The sequence below is a fragment of the Zalophus californianus genome, chromosome 10, assembly GCF_009762305.2.
Source record: "Zalophus californianus isolate mZalCal1 chromosome 10, mZalCal1.pri.v2, whole genome shotgun sequence".
Lineage (NCBI taxonomy): Eukaryota > Metazoa > Chordata > Mammalia > Carnivora > Otariidae > Zalophus > Zalophus californianus.
Window position 1 is genome coordinate 1,536,118 of NC_045604.1, and position 23,047 is coordinate 1,559,164.

Here is a 23,047-nt window from a genome sequence, read left to right on the forward strand (position 1 = left end):
GTGTGTTCAGTAAAGTAAGGCATTGGACAGTCTCATTATGGCCTTTTGGGGGAAATACGTCCTGACTGTTTAACTGTTTGAATAACCATACCCAAAGACTCTGTGTTAAGTAGGTTGAAATTCCCTTTACCATTGACATTGGTGCAGGAGTTCTCACTCGTAGCTGCATGTTGGAATCAGCTGGGGAACTTTAAAAAATTGCCAATATCATAAGTCTCCCTATGAGAGATTGTGATTTAATTGGTCTGAGATATAGTCTGGGCATCAAGCATTTTGATTAATCACAGGCGGACCTCATTTTACTGTGCTCGGCCGTGGGCGCTTCGCTGCTGTCGGGTTTTTACAAACAGGAGGTTTGGGGCAACCCCGCGTCGGCGCCTGTGGTCCGGCAGCAGGTGCTCACTTCCTATCTCTGTCACAGGCTGGTGATTCTCACAGTGTCGAAAACCTTTCCATTATTCGATGTTTATGATAATCTGTGCCAAATGATCATTGAGGCGCTAGTGTTATTGTTTGGGGGCGCCGCAGGCTGCACCCAGATAAGACGGCCGATTTAACCAATGTGTGTGTGACCACGGCTCCGCCGACGGCCGCTCCCGCGTCTCTCTCCCTCCCCGCAGGCCTCCCTCGTCCCTGAGCCACGGCGGTGTGGACATGAGGCCAGTTAATAACCCTATGACGGCCTCGAAGCGTCGGGTGAAGGGAAGAGTTGCACATGCGGGGCTGGGAGTGAGAGGCGAGCAGGGGTGAAGCTTAGCGAGGAAGGCGTATCCAGAGCTGACAGCCCGAAAGCCTGGGCCTCTCGCGCCAACAGTCCGCCGAGCTGTGAGCGCACAGGAAAAGTCGTTGGAGGAAATTAAAAGTGCGATTCCAGTGAACACACAGGCCGAGCAGAAAGCGAGCTGGCCTGCTGCTGGCGTGGACAAGGTCGGAGCGGTGTGGACCGAGCATCCGAGCAGCCAGCACAGCCCCTCCTGCTGAAGTCTAGTCCAGAGCAACGCCCCAACGCTCCTCCTGATTCTGGGAAGGCCGAGCCGGGGTCGGAGCTGCGGGAACGCAGCCTGGAGCCGGCAGGGGCTGGTTTGTGGGGTGTTGGCAAAGAAACCGTCTCTGTAACACAGAAGCGGCCGGTGAAGCAGCAGGGTCCCCAGAGGATGGAGCTCAGAAATTCCTGAAGGTGGCTACGCGACCAACCAACTTCCCACGTGGACGAGACCGCCTTCTACCGGGAGAGGATGCATCTGGGATGCTCATGGCTGGAGAGCAGGGCTCAGTGTCTGGCTTCCAAGCTGCAGAGAACAGGCTGCCTCTCTCGTTAGGGGCCAACGCCGCTGAGACTCTAGGTGAAGCCCATGCTCGTTGACCATTCCGAACATTGCAGGGCCCTTCAGGGTGATGCGGACTCTGCTCCGCCTGTGCTCTGGAAATGGCCCAGCCAAGCCTGGATGATGGCTTGTCTGCTTACAACAGGGTTGACTGAATGTCTAAAGTCCACCTTTGAGACCTGCTCGGAAAACAGATCCCTTTCCACAAACTGTTGCTCACTGACAATGCGCCTTTGCAGTTCCGCTTGTCTAAAGTTTTTTTAAAATAGAAACTACTACAAATGGTTACCACTTGCAACTATTTATCTGTGTGGCTCAGTATTTCTAATGTGTGAGCTGAATTTCATTTGTTGCTGAAACGGTGAAGAAACTGCAACTTGGTTTCATAATTTTTGTTTAACTCTAGCAGAGTTAGCATACAGTGTCGGATGTATAGTATAGTGATTCCAAACTTCCATAGGTTCCTCAGTGCTCGTCATGGTAGGTGGACCCCTAGTCCCCTTCATCTGTTTCCCCGTGTGCACTCCTCCCCCCTACCCTAGTGACCTGCAGTGTGTTCTCTAGAGTTAAGAGTCTCTTTTTCCTTTGTTCGTTTGTTCTGTTTCTTAAATTCCACATATGAGTGAGATCATATGGTCTTTGTCTTTGATTGACTTATTTCACTTAGCATCATACTCTCTAGATCTATCCACGTCATTGCAAATGGCAAAATTTCATCTTTTTGATGGTTGAGTAATATTCCTGTGTGTGTGCACACACTCCTACCACATTTTTATTCATCTTTCAAGGGACACCTGCGCTGCTTCCATTATATGGCTGCTGTAAGTAATGCAATAAACATAGGGGTGCGTGTATCTTTTCGAATAAGTGTTTTCATATTCTTTGGGTAAATATCTAATAGTGGAATTACTGGATCATATGGTAATTCTATTTTTAATTTTTTGAGGAGCTGTTTTCCGTAGTGGCTGTGCTAGTTTGCATTCCCATCAACCGTGCTCGAGGGTTCCTTTTTCTCCACGTCCTTGCCGGCACTTGCTGTTTCTTGTGTTTTTGGTTTTAGCCATTCTGGCAGTGTGAGGTCGTACGTCATTGTGGTTTTGATTTGCATTTCCCTGATGCTGAGTGATGCTCAGCATGTTTTTGTGGATCTGTTGGCCATCTGGAGGTCTTCTCTGGAGAAATGTCTGTTCATGTCTTCTGCCTATTTTTAATTGATTGGGTTTTTTTGTTTTGTATGGTTTGGTTTGGTGTTGAGTTGTAAAAGTTCTTTATATATTTTAGATCCTGACCCTTTATAGGATATATTATTTGCAAATATCTTCTCCCACTTAGTTGGTTGTCTTTTAGTTTCGTTGATTGTTTCCTTTGCTGTGCAGAAGCTATTTGTTTTGATGTAGTCCCAACAATTTATTTTTGCTTTTGTTTTTCTTGCCTCAGGAGACAAATCTAGAAAAATGTTGCTATGTCCATTGTCAGAGAAATTACTGCCTGTGCTCTCTTCTAGGATTTTTATGGTTTCAGTTCTCACATTTACGTCTTTAATCCATTTTGAGTTTATTTTTTGTGTATGGTGTGAGGAAATGTTCCGTAATTTCTGATTTAGAATTTTATTGAAACAACTTCTAGTTCTCATTGGTTAACTTTATAACTAAATGTTAAAAACTGTGTAGTTACAAAAATTTTTATTACATAGAAGACATCTACAAACTGAAAAAAGGTTCAATATTAATAAAATGGATTTTAATAATTACTTTGCTAAGATCAAAATCAACAAATAGCTGCACAGATAAATGACCGAGGCCACCTAGGAAGAACATGGTATAGTGATAAGGATGGAGGCTCTTAAGTCCAACAACCATGTTTGCATGCAAGAGTCTCCATTTTTTAACAGTACAGTGGTTTCCATGTGTCAGAAAAATTGTGATTTTTCTAGCTCCTTAAATAGAGAGGTCAAGTCTGCTTCCCTCCCCCTGCCCCGAAACTGTAATGGGCTGCCTTAGAATGTGACCGACTGCTGGCTCTGAGCCAGGTTTGAAGAGGTCTTTAGTGTTTTAGCTCTCCGGGACCTTTGCCACTGCTATGACAAGTCAGGTCACACTGCCACAGGATGAGAGACAATGTGGAGCAGAGTCAATCACCCCAGCTAAGGCTGACCTTGCCTAGCCAGCCAACCCTAGATGCATGCGGAAGCCCACCAGAGATAGCCAGACCTGATCCAGAACAAAGAATTAACAAGCCTGGAGCTACGGACTTGTGAGCAATCATAACAAGATATCGTTTGAAGCCACTGAGTTTTGGGGTGGTCTGTTACACAGCGACAGCTGGTACAATGCTTAAAAATGATGCTGTGATGATAAAATGACACAAAGCATGTAATATCTACAGCACATTGCTGGACATATAGTAATCAGGACTAAACTAATCATGGCGGTTTCTGCTATTGCTGTTGTTTTATAATGGCTACATAGCAACATTTTTTTTTTAAAAGATTTTAATTATTTGAGAGAGAGACACACAGCAAGAGAGGGAACACAAGCAGGGGGAGTGGGAGAGGGAGAAGCAGGCTCCCCGCAGAGCAGGGAGCCCGATGTGGGGCTCGATCCCAGGACCCTGGGATCATGACCTGAGCCGAAGGCAGACGCTTAACGACTGAGCCACCCAGGCGCCCCATACATAACAACATTTTTTAATAATGGCTTTATTAAGATTCACAAACCATGAAATCAGTATCTTTAAAGTATACAATTCAGTGGGTTTTTAGTACATTCACAGAGCCATGTAATCACTATCGCTACCTAATGTTAGAACATCCTGGTCACCCCAAAGAGAAACCCATCAGTGGTCACTCTCCATTCTCCCCTCTCCCAGTCCCTGGCAACCACTAATCTAATTTACTGTCTCAATAGATTTACCTATGGTGGACATTTCAAATAATTAGAATTATATTACAGGTAATCTTTTCTGATAGCCTTTTTCTTCATGTAAAGATTCACCCATGTTATAGCATTTATCAGAACTTCATGTATTTTTAGTGCTGAATAGTATTCCACTGTATGGCTACACCAGCTTGGTTTATCCATTCATCGGTGATGGACATTTAGATTGTTTCCACGTTTTGGCTCTTAGGAATATTGCTGCTGTGAGCATTTGTGAACAGTTTTTGTGTGCACGTATGTTTTCATTTTCTTGGATATATAACTGGGTGTATAGTAGAATTCCTGGGTCATTTGGAAACTATGTGTTTAATCTTTTGAGGAACTACCAAACTGTTTTCCAAAGTAGCTGTACCAATTTACAGCCCCCCCCCAGCAGTGTATGAAGATTCCAGTTTTTCTACATCCCCCAACACTTGTTATTGTCTGTTCTTTTGACTTCAGCTATACTTGGGAGCATGAAGTATATCACATTATGTTTTTGATTTGCATTTTCCTAGTGACTTGTGGCATTGAACATCTTTTCAAGTGCTTATTGGCCATTGTATATCTTATTTGGAGAAATGGCTCTTTAAATCCTTTGCCTGTTTTGAGTTGGTTGTCTTTTTATTGTTGAGTTGTAAAGAATTCTTTATATATTAAGTTCTCTTTTAAGAGTCTTACTGTTTTAGCACTTCCATTTAGATCTATGATCTCTTTGAGTTACTTTTTGTGTATGATGTGAGGTAGGGGTCCAATTTAATTTTTTTTTGAGGCAAAGGAAAATGAGGGTTTCAAAAGTGACTATTTGATTGCTGGCTCATGCAGGAAACAAATAGTACTATCATTCTCCAAAAGATAAAATACTTAGGGAGAACCAGGCTTTGATTTTTAGTTTTGTCCTTATTGAATTTTTTTTTTTTTTTTGAAGTATAGTTGACATAGTTACTTTAGTTTCAGGTGTACATGATAATGATTCAACAAGGTTTTTTTGTTTTTAAGATTTATTTCAGGGAGAGGGAGCACGAGCAGGGGGAGGGGGGGGAGAGAGGGAGAGAGAATCTCTCTCTAGCAGACTCCATGCTGAGTGTGGAACCTGACAACGGGTTCCATCCCACGACCCTGAGATCATGCCTGAGCTGAAATCATTAGTTGGACGCTTAACTGTCTGAGCCAACCCCAACAAGTTTATACGTTATTCTGTGCTCACCACAAGTGTAGCTACCATCTGTCACCATACAACCTATCATTGAGTATGTCCCTCTATGCTGTATGTTTTAGTCCTGTGACTTATTTATTCCATAACTGGGAGCCTATATCTCCCACTCCCCTTTACCTATTTCGCTCATCCCTTGACCCCCTCTCCAGCAATCATCAGTTTGTTTTCTATGGGTTCATTTCTGCTTATTTGTTTGTTTATTCATTTGTTTTGTTTTTAAGATTTCACATATAAGCGAAATCATGATATTTGTGTTTCTCTGACATGTTCAGTTAGCATAATACACTCTAGGTCCATCCATATGGCTGCAGATGACAAGATCTCATCCTTTTTTATGACTAATAGTCCATTATACACACGCGCACACACACCCCCATCTATCACTGGACATGTGGATTGTTTCCTTATCTTAGCCATTGTAAGTAATGCAGCAGTAAACATAGGGGGTCATGTATCTTTTTGAATTAGTGTTTTGAATTAGTGTTTGAATTTGAATTAGTATTCTTTGAGTAAATACCCACTTCAATTTAATTATTTTACCTGTGGATATTCAGTTGTCCCAGCACCATTTGTTGAAAACATTCTTCTTTCCCCCACTGAATTGTCTTGACACCTGTGTTGAAAATCAACTGATTGTGACATAAGGAATTCTTTCTGAACTCTCAGCTCTACCCCACTGACTCATGGATGTGGGTCAGACGCATGTAATCTATAGACATATGCTAATAGCACACTGTCTTAATTACTGTGGCTTTGTAGTAAGTTTTGAAATCAGGAAACGGAACCCTCTAACTTTGTTCCTTTTTTTTAAGGTTATTTATGCTTTTATAGGTCTATGGAGTTTCCATATGAATTTTGAGATCAGCTTGACAATTGTCATAAAAAATGTTGCTGGGATTTTGATAACTATTTTTTTTTTAAGAGAACTGATGGGGCACCTGTGTGGCTCAGTTAAGCGTCTGCCTTCAGCTCAGGTCAAGAGCCTTGCATCTTCTCCCTCTCCCACTCCCCCTGCTTGTGTTCCCTCTCTTGCTGTGTGTCTCTGTCTGTCAAATAAATAAATAAAATCTTATAAAAAAGAAAAAAGAGAACTGATGATTTTAATGAACTGCATTCTCAATGAAACAATGATGTGATAGAACGTTTAAAAAGTCACTTTTGGTGTGCCTGGGTGGCTCAGTTGGTTAAGCGTCTCCCTTCGGGTCAGGTCCTGGGATCGAGTCCCGCATCGGGCTCCCTGCCCAGCAGGGGGGTCTGCTTCTCCCTCCCCCTCGGCTCCTCCCCCTGCTTGTGCTCTCTCTCACTCTGTCAAATAAATAAATAAAATCTTTTAAAAAAAATAGTCACTCTTAAAATAGAAAATCTAAAAACGATAGGTCATACCTAAAGAGTATTGATAAGTTATGTGGGGAAGGGACTTGTATTGTGTAATGATTGCTTTAAAAAACTGTAGGCATTTAGCCAGGAAAGGAAAAAACTGAGCACATAACTACCTTCAGTTCATCACATGGAAAATGGCTTATAAAACCCAAGAGGACTGGGACAGTGAATGGAAGCTGCAGGGAGACATTTCAGCTCAGATTGTGAAAGAATTTTCCAGAAAAGCTGTCTGAAAACCATGTGGCCTGTGTTTGAGTTCCCCCGGACTGGACATGTTCAGGCCCTTGATGATGGACAACATACCATGCGATTTCATTCATGTAACATCCTTGAAATGACAAAATCACAGCAATGGAGAACAGATGAGTGGTTGTCAGGGGTTAAGGAGCTGGAGGGAAGTGGGGGCGACTCGGAAAGGACAACATGAGGGGTCCTTGAGATGCTTGAGGTGATGGAAATGTCCTGCCCATGAGCTCTGTGGACGTCTGCGTCTGGGCGTGCGCTCGCAGTGCGTCCTGTGACCACCGGGGATGCCCTGGGGAGAGGGCGCGGAGTTTTTCTTTCAACTGCAGGTGGCTCTACAGTGACCTCCAGTACAAGTTAAATTCGAAAAACAAACTGATTTTTGTGATCCCTGAAGTCTTAGTCTTAGCATATAGTCTTTGGGATACCTTTCTAGATTTGGTACGGGCCTTTTCTGATTTCCGTCTCAGTATGCATTTGCGCTTCCTATGTGAGAAGACTTTTATTTTAGAAAGAGGACTCTAACTTTCATCAGAGTAGTGGCAAAACTTCAAATACAGTGGTGAGCAAGTATCCCTTCCAGTGCCCCTGGCAAATCTTCAGATGGCTTAAAGACTAAGGAAATGACTCGTCTCTGGGATTTGTTTGTTTTATACCCATTTAAAACAAAGCATGGGATCGGAGAGAGGGCTCTTCTGTCTTGGAAGAGAAGTGGACAATCTACCTTTGATTTATCTTTGATTTTACCATCAGTCATTTGTTCTGTTGTGGTAAAAGATGCAGAACGTGAAATTTACCATAATTTTTAAGTGTGCGGTTCCATGAGGTCACACCCACATTATTGGGCAGCTGTCACCACCGTCCGTCCCCATAAGTCTTTTCATCTTGTGCCATCAGTATGTTCTCACAGGAACTCTGTCCCCATACCTACCTTCCAGTAATAAGCCAGTCTAATCTGTGCTCCTGCAAAGGACGTGGAAAACCTGAAAGGAGAAATTAGTACTGGTGGTTGTGAGCCTTTATCTTGCACTGCCCTGATTTGTATATGCCCCAAAAAGTGGAATCAGCAAATATTCCTCTCTTCTGCTTACATGTGGCCTGTCAAGATTTATTCTGCAAACGGGTATTTTAAAGGACAAAGGAAAACATGGTTTAGTCCAGGTTGTTTGATTTGAGATCAAACTTTTAAGATTCCCCACCTAACTCCCTTGTTTTTAAAGTAATTTCCATTTTTAAAATATTTATTTATTTATTTGATAGAGAGCATGCAAGCATGTTCATAAGCAGGCGGGGCAGAGGGACAGGAAGAGACTCTAAAGCAGACATGGGGCTCGATCTCACCACCATGAGATCACGACCTGAGCCAAAACTCAGAGTCAGACGCTCAGCCAACTATGCCACCCAAGCACCCCTAAAGTAACTTCTATTATTTGTGTGTGTGTAGCCTTTACCTTTAAAAAGCCACGGGGAAATATTGAAGGATTTTAAGCAAGACTTTAGTGGAAAGAATGGATGGAGAAATTCATGGCTGGAAGCTGGTAGACTAATTGTTTTAATATGGATACAAGATGGTAGTGTCCTGGGATAGAGAGCTGATCACATTTTCCTGACCAGCATTTCCCATAATATCTAAAACATGGCCAGAATAATGGCCCCAATGACCACAGGCACACCTATGGGAAGAATTGACCTCAGGACCCTGTCATCTGCTTTTTTCTCTCCAGGAGCCATCCCCCCTCTTCAAAAGATACAGCCCACAGCTGTCTGTATTGGAATGCATTGGGAAGACTGGGGAAGCAGGGTTGGGCGGGCCAGACATTGTTGGAGTCACATCAGGTCATAAGTAGTTTTGGAGTAGAGAAAGTTGAGGTTGAGTGGAGGGCTCGGGGTTGGAGATGAGCTGATGTGGAGGGTTAGAATTGCCGTTGGCAGTTAGCTGTCGTGGTTGGGGGAAGACAGTGCTGGGGGCAGGGAGCTGAGGTGGTTTAAGTATGGGAGGACTGAGAAGAGCCGAGATGAAGAAAATTGAACTGGTTGGAGATGGGCATTGGGTGGTTTTGGGCGCCAGGTGATGGTCAGTGTCAGGTGGTATTGGGTACCAGGTGGCGATGGATGTTGGGTGGTGTTGGACACCGGGTGTTTGTGTCATCAGTTGCCAAGACCACTCCCACCATCTGATGGCCTAGGAGGACTTGGAAATGAGCACATAGTCATACTTACGGCTGTGACTTATTACAGGGAAAGGGGACGGTGCCTGGTCAGCAAAGGGCAAGGCCCATCGGGCAGAGTGGAGGAAAGCAGGTACAAGCTTCAAGAGTCCTTTCCCACCAGAATCCCACAGGACACAATGACGTCAGCAGCAAATTGTGACAACACGCGTGAAATGGTGCCGGCCAGTGAAACTCAGTTTCCAGGGAGTCTAAGTGCCTGGGGTTGGGCACTGGTCAGGTAGTCATCATTGGCCTGGCGGGTACTGAAATGCCCGACTCTGAGAAGGGAAAGCAGGTGTTCAGCCTAAGCCATGCTGTGTGTGTAAATAGTTCAGGCCCAGTGACCCACTCTTCCCCGTTCTAGGGCTGTTGGGAACTCTCCGGAAGTCCAGGTGCCCAGACAGCTGCTCCGAGAGCCGCAGGCGAGCAGCGGGCGAGCAGGCCTTGCTGAGGACAGCAGTCCCCTGCCTGCCCTTCAGCTCTGCGGTCCTGGCTGGCGGCCGGTGGTGCTGGCGGGCTGAGTGGGACAGCAGGGGAGAAGGTGCAGGGCAGAGTTAAGGAGAGCAGATAGCGCGCAGGGAACACAGGGGACCGCCCCCTGCCTGTGGGCTAGTAAGACTTCATCCCCGGGCCTGGGCCTGTGCTCACAGCCACCTCCTTAACTCCACTAGCATCCAGGAGAATGAGAGAGTATTTTGCAACAGTGGAGTTCCAAGGATTCAAAGACCAAGAGAATTTGGGTTAAAATGAAGTAACTTTAGTTTTTTCAAAGACTTTATGCTAACATGTATTGTCTTCAAGAAATAAATAGCTGCTCAGCATTTCTCAAATTTCTCAGCCATAGAGCAGTGGTGCATTTTATGGCCAGTTAGCCCTCCCCCCAACTCATGCTGGGGACTGCTGCTGGTGGCCGGGGGTCCTCCCACACAGCACAGCAGCCCTGGAATGCCATAGGGGGGACGGGGCAGGTCAGGCTGGGGGACCGCTGCGTGTTCTGTGGAAGCACATGCCTTGAATGCCTGAATTAAGGAATGCATTGGCATCTTCATTGAGGAGTAGACTTGGAAACTAAACGGAGATGGAATTCAAAGCACTTTGTGTCTTCTCTTGACTACTGGTAAGAGCCCTGGGTCAGAGACCGTCGCAGCTTTGTTCACCCACTTACTCACAGGGCCCGACGCAGCGTGTGCTCAGTAACAGCCGAGTAAATGGTGCTGCCGGCCAAAGATTTGGGGTGGAAGAGAGGTGAAAATGATGAGCCAAAATGAAGCAATAATTACCTGGAGATCAGATTTAGGCATGTTATCACTACTGAATATTGAGAGTTGCATTTAAGTATTTTAAACATCTTTTAGCTCTCAAGAGATTAGGGTTGTTTTTTTTTAATTTTTTTTTTTTTAGATTTTATTTATTTATTTGAGACACGGAGATAGGGGGAGAGAGAGCATGAGCAGGGGGAGAGGCAGAGGCAGAGGGAGAAGGAGGCTCCCCGCTGAGCAGGGAGGCCGATGTGGGGGCTCCATCCCAGGACCCTGAGATCATGACCTGAGCTGAAGGCAGACGCTTAACCATCTGAACCACCCAGGCGCCCCGAAATTAGGGTGTTTTTTATGAAATATTTTCAACATACAAATGAATATGTATAACACACATAATATAAAATTAGTAAACTAAAACTCCTGTACCCATTACCCAGTGTTAAAAATAGCGCATTCCCAGTCTCGCTGTGTGCCCTGGCCCACCTCCTCCCGAGAGGAAGCCCTATTCTCCACGTGCTATCCTTCTGCTTTTCTCTTTCGGTTTTATTACATGTATGTCTATCCCCCAGTGAATGAATTAGGTTTTACACTTCTGAATTTTACATAAATTATGTTGTATACAATAGTTCTCACACAGTATTAGTCATCGAGATTCATCAATGTCCTGCATGTAACTGCAGTCAATTCTTTTATTTGCCGTGTGGTGTTTCATTGTATCTGTTTACCCACTCCTCTGTCAGTGGGTACTTGGGCTTTTTACAGTTTTTGATTAGTCATACTCTACAGTCAACAGTGTTATACATATTTCCCAGTGCACATGTGTTTTTCTGGAATCAATACCAAGGAGTAGAATACATGGGTCATAGACCTGTACATTTTCAACTTTGCAAGATAATGCCAGATGTGTTTTCCAAGGTGATTGTACCCCCCACCCCCCCGGACAGTGCCCTCCCGACAGTGCCCCCCCCATGCTGCATGGCCTCCGGCACATTTCCTGTTGTCTTTCTCATTTTTTCCAACACCGAGGCTGAACGGTGTCTCACCAGTTCCATGACTTGTAATGAGGATGAAAGTCTTTTCATGGGTTTACTAGCCATTTGTTTCCTGTCCTATGAAATGTCTTACTTGGGTTTTCTGCTCTTTTGTTTTTTGTTTCGGTCAATTTATAGGCTTTCTGTTTCTACTCTAGGTAGAAGTCCATCGTGCCAATCCATTGCCTGGTTGCAGCTTGCCTCTTCACTTGGCTTGAGATCATAGCCACGATGCTGAAAAGGATGACAAGGCTTGTCTCCGGGGCCCAGCAGGTGAGTCCTGGCTGACCTCACAGCTTTGTGCAGACTGTCTTTAGGTAGAATTCTTGTTTCTAGATGATTCACTGTATCCAGAATAGTGTGCTCTGGAGAACCTCTGCTGCCAAGTGCTTTTAATTTCATTTTACTTGAGAGGACACCACAGCTCCATCCCTCTGTGAGTGACAGCCCTCAGTACAATAATGGGGCTTGGGGATGTACCCTCATTGGAAATTAACATTTAAAAAAGAAATAGCTAGGGACGTCTGGGTGGCTCAGTTGGTTAAGTGACTGCCTTCAGCTCAGGTCATGATCCTGGAGTCGCAGGATCGAGCCCCACATCGGGCTCCCTGCTCAGCGGGGAGTCTGCTTCTACTTGTCCCTCTGACCCTCCCCCCTCTCAGGCTCTCTTTCTCTCAAATAAATAAATAAAGGGGCACCTGGGTGGCCGTTAGCGTCTGCCTTTGGCTCAGGTCATGATCCCGGGGTCCTGGGATCGGGCCTCGCTTCGGGCTCCCTGCTCGGCGGGAGGCCTGCTTCTCCCTCCCCCACTCCCCCTGCTTGTGTTCCCTCTCTCGCGGTGTCTCTCTCTCTGTCAAATAAATTAATAAAATCTTTAAAAAAATAAAATAAAATCTTTAAAAAATAAAAAAGAAATAGCTAAATAAGCTTGAATGCAGTTATCTTTATTAACCTTTATTATTATCTAATTGGATTAATGGTTATCCTCCCTTAACGAACTATTTAAAAGAAAAAGAAGTGGCTTCTTTAGACTTTTAGCATTTGATAGTTGAATAAAATAGTAAAATCATGTATAAAAAGGACCTTGTGTTGCTTTACTTCATTCATGGAGCAGATATTTTCTCAGTACCTTCCATGGGACAGGTACTCCAGATTCTAAGATGACTCATTTCACATTAATGGTTATGATTTGTTGGGCTTTATTAGGTGCCAGGCACATCGCGAAGTGCTTTATCTCTTTAAATCTTCATGTCCAGCCCAGCAGGTAGGAAATACCTTTGTTTCACAGGTACAGAAACTGAGGATTAGCAAGGCTAAGTAAATTGCCTGCAGGAACATTCTATGAGGTTTGTGGAGCCCAGGCTGTCTCACTGCAAAGCCTGTGGCCCTGAGCGCTGTGCTTTGTAGCCTTTTGTGGTCCTTGTTGTCCAGGACGTCAGAAGCCAGTAGCAGAGTCCGTGCTGTTACAGCCGCGGGTACCCTGGGCTCACAGGGCCTGCAGGGAGCACCCCCAGACTCGATCCCGAAAGGCGAGAGCCCCGGCAGTACTCGTCACGTCCATCTCACCCTTTTGGGACGGATTAGACTGCCTAGAGGAAGACCCCTTCCTTCCGTAGGACGCTCCCTCTTTTTCCCAGGGGTTCATGATAAAACTTGTAAGGTAAAATAACCCATGGTTAAGAAATAAAATGAAAAAGCAAGGATCAACAGAGGGATAGATTGGGGCCTCAACTATTTCCATTAAAAGGCTAAAATCTGTTCTTAATGGCAGACGGGAACGACCTGCGTCCAAACTGCAGTGAGGAGTCAGTGGGAAGAATTTTGTGCTTTTTGTAGATTGATTTAAAGTAACCTCGATGGGGTCATGACTGCTGTTCTTTCGGGAACTGCCCGGTCTTCATTCCAGAGCTGTGCAGGGCCGATGGTACACATGGTTGTTTTCCCCGGAAACACGAGACTCTCTGGGTGGTGCCGTATATAACATTGTAAGAAGTAAGGAATCCATTTTGCTAGGTCTTAATTTGCTGCAAAAAGCATTTAACTAAAAACAAAACAAAACAAAAAAAACAGGATTTGTGTAGAAATACCACCACCTTGTGGCCCTTGAATATCTTTAATTTTTTATCTGCTGCTTTTTTTTGTAAAGACCTGATGCTTTGTCTCTGGTAGAATGGAGCACACAGAGCAGCTCTGGGGCATTGCGTTCAGACTCCTGCGCTGACGCCCCAGACCCCGGGCTCCCATTGACTCTTCATCTTTCCTAGTCCAAAAGATTTGTCCTCCCTAATAGAATGTTTAAGCCCAGCTAATCAGAAAGCGTGGCTGAAGGGCACCAGGCTGGCTCATTCGGGAGAGTGTGCGACTCTTGATCTCGGGGTCGTGGGTTATAGACCCACATTGGGTTGTAAGGATGACTTAAAATAGATAAATAATATAAAAAGAAAAAGCATGGCTGATTCCCAGCTACCGTCAAGGTAGGTCTCAGAGACTCGGCATGAGAATCAAGGCCATGGTGCTGACTTCACCTGCCTTTCTAGTTCTTTGTAAACTCTGTTTCCCAGCCATACAGTGCTGCCATCTTCTCCTTTCTTCATGAGGCCTCTATCCTTCAGCTCAGTTTGGGGGGGGGGGGCGGTTCTCCAGGTAGCATATTCTCAGCCTTGTCTCCTGAAATCCTACACCCCGACCACTCAGTTCCGGGTTCCGGTGTGCAGCTTAGTGAGCTGCCAGTCGAGCAGTTTCTCTCACTTAGCCGGAGGCTTCCTCACTCGCCGTCCTTAACCAGAGAGTCTTATTCCAGGGCACAGCCAGCAAGAAAAGGGTTGCGGGCATGTCATGATTGCTGTCAAATATCTGCACGGGCCCCGTGAGGACAGAGGTGGCTGTGATGGCCGTCTGGCTGCCGTCCACGGCCGTGGGCCGGAGTGCAGGAGGACGCGGCCCGCTCCAGGCTGCCGGTGGCCGTGCCTGGCCCCTGAACCTTCTCTAGCAGATGGCTTTGCTTCCGCGTGGGACAGAGCTCGGCCAGAGCCAGGCAGGCTGCAGCAGATTCAGAGGATGGACAATGTGATTGGACGTAGACAATTGTAAAAATAAGGGTTCCTTGGACATAACACTAAACTGTGTATTAGTGACAGTTTCCCTGTTGTAGATGGGGCTTAAAACCTCAGTTTTGTAGCAGGCATAAAAAGCCTGCTAATTGCAGGGGCGCCTGGGTGGCTCAGTTGTTAAGCGTCTGCCTTCGGCTCAGGTCGTGATCCCAGGGTCCTGGAATCAAGTTCCACATCAGGCTGCCTGCTCAGCGGGGAACCTGCTTCTGCCTCTTCCCCTCTGCTCATCATGCTCTCTGTCAAGTAAATAAATAAATCTTTATTTTTTTAAAACATTTTATTTATTTATTTGAGAGAGAGCACAAGCAGGGAGGAGGGACAGAGAGAGGGGGAGAAACAGAATCCCCACCGAGCAGGGAACCCCATGCAGGGCTTGACCCCAGGACCCTAAGATCATGACCTGAGCCAAAGGCAGATGCTCAACCAACTGAGCCACCCAGGCATCCCTAAATAAATCTTTAAAAAAAAAAAAAGCCTGCTAATTCCAAAACATGAAAATGATTTCTTTTATAGTTGGACCCTGGACGTTTTTTGCACGGGGAGCCCCAGGCCCCCCAAAGCCTTGCTGCTCACCTGGATAACCAGGTTCCAGATGAGAGCCCCAGAGCCACTTCCTGCACCAGTGAGGCTGACCCGGTGAGTTGCTAGTATGTATGTAGATATTTTTGTAGGTCTTATAATTTGTGTTGCTGTCATTTTACATATCAGGAAAACTGAAACCCAGAGAAGCGAAGCAGATCTGCCTGTAGTCAGACATTGCACCCAAGACAGCGTTCTGGAGTCCACATCAGCCTCCTCCCTGTCCGAGGCTGTGGGAACAAAAACCTCAGACAGGCCAGTCCACACCGGATTTAACCCCTGCCACTGAAGGCCACTCGTGCCCAGGACTTCGTCGGGCACAAAGCGGGTCAATTCCTTAGAAGTTACGTGTGGTAGTTATTGATCTTACTGTAGGGTGGGTTGGCAGACTTTTCTCCTTACAGACCAGATAGTCAGTATTTTAGGTTTAGGAGCCAAAGTGGTCTCTGTCACAGCTACTTAGCTCTACCATAAACAAGTGGGTGGGGCTTCACAAAACAGTAATTACTACATAAATAATTATAAGTAAAATAAGTAAATATATAAGACAAATAAAAGCTTATTTACAAAAATGGCTAGCCAGCTGTTGTCAGCCAGCCCTTAAAGAAATCAACTTGCCCAGGATCGCGTGGCTGGGCAGCTGGAGAACCCAGTTCTCCCGTTGGCCAGGCTGGTGTTATTTTCCGCCTTTCTAGGTGGGTTTCCTAGTGTGTGGAGGGGAACAAACCTGATTTGGTGAGAACAGCACTGAAAGTGAGGTTTGTCAGCAGAAGCCAGGGTTCTGGTAGCATCCAGTGTTGCATTTGCTCCTTCCCCAGCATGGTGGTGGCCTCTCCTCCGTGACAGTAGTCGTGTGGTCTGGGCATAAACGTGAAGGGAGCCAGTCCCCTCCCTCTCCCTTCCTGCACCTGCCCCGCCTTCACCTGCACTGTGCACGCCGAAGGGAGGCCGGAACTCAGTACCCAGGACACCAGCTCCGGGGGGGGGGGGGGGTCGTGACGTCTCTGGCACTCACCTACTTTCAGAAGCATAAACTAAATTGAATGAGGGAAGTCACTGAAGTGTCTTTCAGCTTTCCTTGAAATCCTAGTCCGTTTTTGGCCAGTTCCTCTGGGGTTTCTATGGAAACAGTGGTGTGCAGATGATCTTGTCACATGACCGGCGCATCTCCATACACAGCGCAGAAGAATCCAGATGGCAGGAATTGTCTCTGTTACCTCCACATGCAGGTTTACGTTGCTGAGCAACTGGCTTCGTCGTGGAGCCAACAGCCGCTTTATAGACACACTGTGGATTTGAGGACATCCACCAGCATTTTTTGTCTAAGATAAGAAATGAAAGACATCTTTTCCAGCCCTGAGAGATTCCAGTCAGTCCTTAATACGGTCTCGCAGGCCCTTTCCACTTCTGTAAAGTGCCTGTCCCTTTGTGGCCCGCCTGTAGCTGTTGGCGTCTTTGTTTCCCAGGCCCGGCACGGGGAGCAGCACGAGGGCCGGCACTACCGCATCCCCCTGCAGGACCTCGGGACGGTCTTCCCCCACGGCCTGCCTCCTCGCTTCGGCATGCAGGTGCTCCAGACCGGGCGGGGTCCCAGGGAGCTCGGGACACGCGCTGTTGCGGGCAGAGGGTGGGATTAAATGAGTACGAAGCTATAACATGAAATTTGAATCTAAAACAGACAGATTTGGCTGTTGATTATCTTTTGTAAATAGTGCTGTTCCTGTAATTACTTTAAGTCAGTGTGTGTTTGTGGCTCACCATTGAAGGCAGGCAAAATATTCTTAGATAAGTAGTACCCTGCTGTTTTCCTTGTTACCTACCTGACAGATTTCTAGAAACTTTGGCATTCAAATAATTGTTTATAATGAATTTAATATTTGCCTTAGTAAAATACCATGAAAACAATTAGCATGCTGTAGAAAAAACAAAATCATGATCTATTCCTGAGCCAAATAGAAGTGATATTTGGATTTAGATGCATTATTGTTCTTCATTCTCATGGATTTTCAGAAAATGTAGTTTTGTGGCTATAACTTCAACCCAAACCTCTAATCTTGGGTCGCTTTATAGCCGTTGAAAGAATTCAGGATCAACTGCAGGCATGGTTGTTGGCATAATTGGTTCTCTTGACTCACTCCCGCTGAATTCCTGTCAGCCTCAAAGATGGTTCCTTCTCACTGAAATAGCAGACTGGACTGTGCAGGTGATTTTTAGCTTCAGAGCCAGAGGATCGCACTCCTTCCATGTCCTTTATTTCAAGAGATTAGATGAGACACCAGTAAGGGAGCTAATTCTAGACATGGATAGCCTTGTCATCAAAACTGTTAAATTGGGGTGGGGCGTACTTAAATTTGGAAATAGGATGCAACCAGAAGAAGTCACTTGTAATGGTGCTTAGACCACTGGCGTCTGCAGCGCAGCTTCTAGCTTCTGCACTGTAACCATCTCCAGTTGCTTTCAGACTGGCCTGGCCACCAGGGCTTTGGAGGGTATTACTCATACATTCTTTCCATTTACATGAAGGCCAACTCCCTCCCCATTGTTTGTGTATTTTAGCACTGTCATATTGCCTAATATGGCATTTCTGTTTTAATATCTGTATCATGTTTTCGAAGGTTTCACTTTCCATTAAGTTTGAACTTGCCTGTCAAGTCCTCCAATCCAGTTGTGCGGTTAGGATTTCTGTAAAAATTCCAACACCATCGGGGCGCCTGGCTGGCTCAGTCAGTTGAGACTGCAACTCTTGGTTTCGGCTCAGGTCATGATCTCAGGGTCGTGGGATCGAGCCCCAGTTCGGGCTCTGTGCTCAGCAGGGAGTCCGCTTGGGTTCCCCCCCACCCCCCCTTTGTGCTTGTGCACTCTGTCAAATAAATCGTTAAAAAAGAAAATACCAACACTATTTTAATCCTTATCTACTTGTGAATAGTACTTGTTAAGTATTTGTTCTTATTAAAAGACATCATTAAATCCTTTATCTGCAAATTACTGGCACACATATCAGTGCTTCCCAGATTTTTCCACCAAAGTATTCCTGGTGACAAAAAGGGATTGAACCTTGTGTGTCAGTTCTCTGGCGTCCTGTGTGGCCCCCGGGCTGTGGGCCCCCCAGTCACACCTGCTCCTGAGCTGCCATATATGTGTTTCTAGAGAAAAGTCCAGATACCTAGAAGAATGAGCTAAAAATAGATTTAAAAGAATTAACATTTATTCAGTATTTACTATGTATCAGATACTTAAACATTTTACATTCTTTTAAGATGGTAATCCTAAATGGATTATTAGCTATGTGACAAGATGGCTATCGCTTATTTGTAGATTTCAGTTTACTGATGTGATATATCTTGGCTTCATTAACAGAAATCATCAGAAGGTGGCTATTGTGTTGCTTGGTGTTCTAGCTGAATTCTGTGGATAGATTTTCCAGTTCAGTACTAGCCCAGCCTCTCAGCATGCAGTTGGGCGCTCTGGTCGCCGTATTAGGCTCAGTGCCCCACGCCCCACCCCGCCCTCCTTCCTTATTTTGTCAGGTGAGGACATTCAACGAAGCTTGCCTGATGGTGAGGAAGCCAGCCCTAGAGCTTCTGCGTTACCTGAAAAACACCAACTTTGCTCACCCAGCCGTGCGGTATGTTCTCTGTATCCTTTGCTGCCTGCCGGAGCCGTCCTCACCACTGAGGGGAAAGAGGAGGGGGGAAGGGGCCATTTGCTGATAGGCCAGGGGTCCCTTTGGTGATGTTTTCTTTAACCATAGGTGCTTTGGATGGGGAGACGGGGACAGGCAAAACCCTCAGTCTTTGCCATGTTATTCATTTCTGTGCAAAACAGGACTGGCTGATTCTGCACATTCCAGATGGTAAGAAAGCCCTCTCCTCACTGTTGCGGCCTGGGCATCGGGCTGCAGCCCGGGAATGGCCGGGCGGAGCTCGCCCATCCTGACTTCACAGTAGTCACAAGCCGGCTGCCTGTGATGTCAGCAAGCGCAACAAGAGAAGTGCAGCGGAACGCTTCCGAGAGCCTTTTGATAATAAGATTGAAGGACTTGGGAGGCGCCAGGTGGCTCTGGCGCTTGAGCGGCCGACTCTTGGTTTTGGCTCCGGTCGTGATCTCAGGGTCGTGGGGTCGAGCCACTTGTTGGGCTCCGCACTCAGCCAGGGCTCTGCTTGAGATGCGCTCTGTCCCCCTCTCCCACACTTGCACCTGCTTGTGTGCTCGCGTGCTCGCGCTCTCATATAAACCTTTAAAAAAAAAAAAAGTGTTTTGGCCCAGCAGTCCTCACTTGGATGAAACCCCCAGAGCTTGAACTCCCACCTTAGAGGTTAGCACAGGCTTTACTGTCATCGATCAGCAGTTTTGAGCCCCTAGGGGGCCTCTGACGCGGCGCTGTTTATCAGCATTCTAGACTTGTCAGCGTGGGTCTTACACACTTAAAGCCTTATGCTGCACATGTAGCCCTCCCCGTTGTGTTCAGCGTCGTGGGCATCCACCTTTTCTGACTCTCTTTAAAAACTGCCAGGAAGGGGCGCCTGGATGACTCAGTCGTTAAGTGTCTGCCTTTCGCTCAGGTCATGATCTCAGGATCTTGGCATCAAGCCCCACGTTGGTCTCCCTGCTCAGCAGGGAGCCTGCTTCTTCCTCTCCCTCTGCCCCTGGTCGCACTCTCTCTCTCTCACACAAATAAAATCCTTTAAAAAATTAAAAATAAAAACTGCAAGAAAGCTAAAGTGACCTTCAACCCATGTGGTATGTCTTGGATACGGATCGTAACCATGGTGTGTAACCTCAGATGGACCAGACAGACACATAAACCTCTGAAGCAAGAAGGCTTTAAGAAATACATAGTTGCGGGGCGCCTGGGTGGCTCAGTTGTTAAGCGTCTGCCTTCGGCTCAGGTCATGATGCCAGGGTCCTGGGATCGAGCCCCGCATCGGGCTCCCTGCTCCGCGGGAAGCCTGCTTCTCCCTCTCCCACTCCCCCTGCTTGTGTTCCCTCTCTCGCTGTGTCTCTCTCCGTCAAATGAATAAATAAAATCTTAAAAAAAGAAAGAAATACATAGTTCACTTTTTTTTTTAAAGATTTTATGTATTTATTTGAGAGAGAATGAGAGACAGAGCATGAGATGGAGGAGGGTGAGGAGGAGAAGCAGACTCCCCGCTGAGCAGGGAGCCCGATGTGGGACTCGATCCCGGGACTCCAGGATCATGACCTGAGCCGAAGGCAGTCATAGCTGGCTCTTGAACGATTTAAACTGTGCCTGTCCTCTTCCATGCAAAGGTCTTCCAGTGAACAGCGCACTGTAAATGTATTCTCTCATCCATACGACCTTCTGAGTCACATCGTCTTTCCTCTAGTTTGCTCTGCTGGAAGAATACAGTGGAGCGTACATAGAGCTCATCAACTCTGCTATCAGTAAGGCTTCTGGTCAGCAGTAGGCTAGCGGTTCATTGGGGGAGACAAAGGTCATACGCAGATTTCCAAGTGCAGGGTCGGGGGTTGGGGTCCCTCGCCCCTTGTCACTCAGGAGTCAGTTTGTGGGAAGTGAACGCCGGGGTCGGGGTCCCTCGCCCCTTGTCGCTCAGAAGTCTGTTTGTGGGAAGCAAACATTGTTTCCCATAATGTAAAGAGGCCCAGAGTGTTCTGAGCTGAATACCGTCAGTTCCTGCCTGGTTTCCTTCCTGGTTTGTTTTTTTTAGCTCACCTTTGGGTGAAGAACTGCCGGGGTCTCCTGCAGTCGGCCTACAACAAGCAGCGTTTTGATCAACCCGTAGAGGCTTCGAGCTGGCTGAAGAACTTCAAAACTGCGAATGAGCGTTTCTTGAGTCAGGTGACTAGACTCCTAGAGGTTTGATGCTGGACGGTCTTTAAATAGACTTCATCGTTGTGCCTTGAGCATGGTAGACTGTGGGAAGCTAATATTGTAGCTGGGATTGCTAGGCCATTCTGTGTTTCTCTCCTGTGTCTTACGCACAGTGCGTCACGACCTGGAACTCACTCCTCTGTGCAAACTAAAGCCGCGGCGGAAGCCGTCCCCAAAGCACCGAGGGGCTTCCCAGCAGCAAGGTCCAGTCCACATGGATCCACTGACTTGCCCCGAGCTACAGCTTCACATCCTCTAAAGCACATTTCCAGCTATAGAATTTTTTCCAGATAAGGTCTTTCATGCCACCAGAAATGTAAGGGTAAAATTATTCTTTGCTCTGGTAGTTCTTGGATACGATCTCCAGGCCAGGAGTTTTCAACTCTGGATATAAATCAGAGTCACCTGGGAGCTTATACCTGTGGATGCCAGGGCCTCATCCCGGACCTTTCTAGTCAGAATGCATCACCGGTTTTGTTCTTACGCTGTAGGCAGAAAAGGGCTAGAAAGCATTCACTTCTCTCCTGGAGTCTCTCAACGTGGCTTGAAAAACAGATTAAAACTGACTCCTAACAACCTTATCCTCCTACCTTCTCAGCTGGGGATGGGCTCATCTTTAGTCTAAATAGGCTTTCTCTGGTTTTTACTTTTGTTTTTAGATAAAAGTTCAGGAGAAGTACGTCTGGAATAAGCGAGAAAGCACTGAGAAAGGCCGTCCTCTGGGAGAAGTGGTTGAACAGGTATAAAAAAGACAGGGGATGGGTACTGTGTCATTCCAGAGGAGGCCTCCTGTGGGCCCGCAAGCCCCTGCCTCTCCTCCCTGCAGGGCCTGACGCGGGTGAAGAATGCCACAGATGCCGTCGGGATCGTTCTCAAAGAGCTCAAGAGTCAGAGTGGTTCGGGTGCATTCCGCCTCCTGGTGGCGGTGGATGGCGTCAATGCTCTCTGGGGAAGGACCACGCTGAAGAGGGAAGATAAGAGCCCGGTAGGAAAACGGAGTTTCCTTGGTCACGCTGACCTCTGGTGCCGCCGTGTGGGCGGGGACGTGGCTTTGTGGTCCGCGCAGATTTGGTGGCCTTAGGAGCGTGTGAATGAAGATGTAGCATAAACATGGCACCTGGGGGAGAGGGGGGGTGTGGGGGCCCCCCCATCCACTGAAAACTCAAGGCGGGTATTTGGAAAAGAACCCCCGCAGCAGAAGCTGTGTCTTGTCCGTTTTTCTTGCTGCTCTATTTTCAGAAGGAGGCTGGGTGACTGGTTTCTGCAGTGTGGTGGCCACAGCACCTGGCCTCAGGGCACAAGAGAGCCACGGTGTCGGGAGGGGGGCGTGCTCTCCCTCGGTGACTGCTTTTTGTCCGAAACGGGCCAGGCCGGGGGGGGGGGGGGGGGGCGCAGTCGGGGCCTCGGCTGGCAGCCCTCCCCTCTCAGAGGCTGCTCGAGTTGTTGCCAGTCGTTTGTGCCGGGGGAGCGTCCGGGCACAGCTTGTCCTGACCTCTGCCCCTCCCCCACACTGGCGGCGCGCAGATGGCCCCTGAGGAGCTGGCGCTCGTGCGCGGCGTGAGGAAGATGGTGAGGAACGACTGGGTGAGTGTCCGGGACGCCCACTACTCGTCCGTCTCTGAGTTTAGGGACAGAAGGTTCTTTGTTTAAAGTCTCTGTATTTAGGGGCGCCTGGGGGGCTCAGTCGGTTAAGCGGCTCCCTTCGGCTCAGGTCACGATCCCGGGGTCCTGGGATCGAGCCCCACGTCGGGCTCCCTGCTCCGCGGGAGGCCTGCTTCTCCCGCTCCCTCTGCCCCTCCCCTTGCTTATGCTCTCTCCCTCTCTCAAATAAATCTTTAAAAATAAATGAAGTCTTATGTATTTGGTTTCTGATCTTCCCACTGGATTGGGAAGTAGCCATTGTATTCAAGTATTGGCACAATTTT

At 47.0% G+C, this 23,047-nt stretch overlaps 1 protein-coding gene across 2 annotated transcripts in view; it reads left to right on the forward strand.

The window, feature by feature from the left end:
- Window positions 1-23,047, forward strand: part of DAP3 (death associated protein 3) — a 32,605-nt gene that overhangs the window by 5,919 nt on the left and 3,639 nt on the right. The window contains exons 2-10 of one of the 2 annotated variants that reach the window (XM_027610251.2): window positions 11,738-11,852; window positions 15,203-15,325; window positions 16,735-16,836; window positions 18,796-18,904; window positions 19,029-19,121; window positions 20,959-21,089; window positions 21,782-21,862; window positions 21,949-22,107; window positions 22,647-22,706. In XM_027610251.2, the coding sequence (XP_027466052.1) occupies window positions 11,811-11,852; window positions 15,203-15,325; window positions 16,735-16,836; window positions 18,796-18,904; window positions 19,029-19,121; window positions 20,959-21,089; window positions 21,782-21,862; window positions 21,949-22,107; window positions 22,647-22,706 (900 nt within the window). In that variant the 5' untranslated portion in view covers window positions 11,738-11,810. The remainder of the gene's footprint in view (window positions 1-11,737; window positions 11,853-15,202; window positions 15,326-16,734; window positions 16,837-18,795; window positions 18,905-19,028; window positions 19,122-20,958; window positions 21,090-21,781; window positions 21,863-21,948; window positions 22,108-22,646; window positions 22,707-23,047) is intronic. The other variant, XM_027610253.2, reaches the window with a different exon arrangement.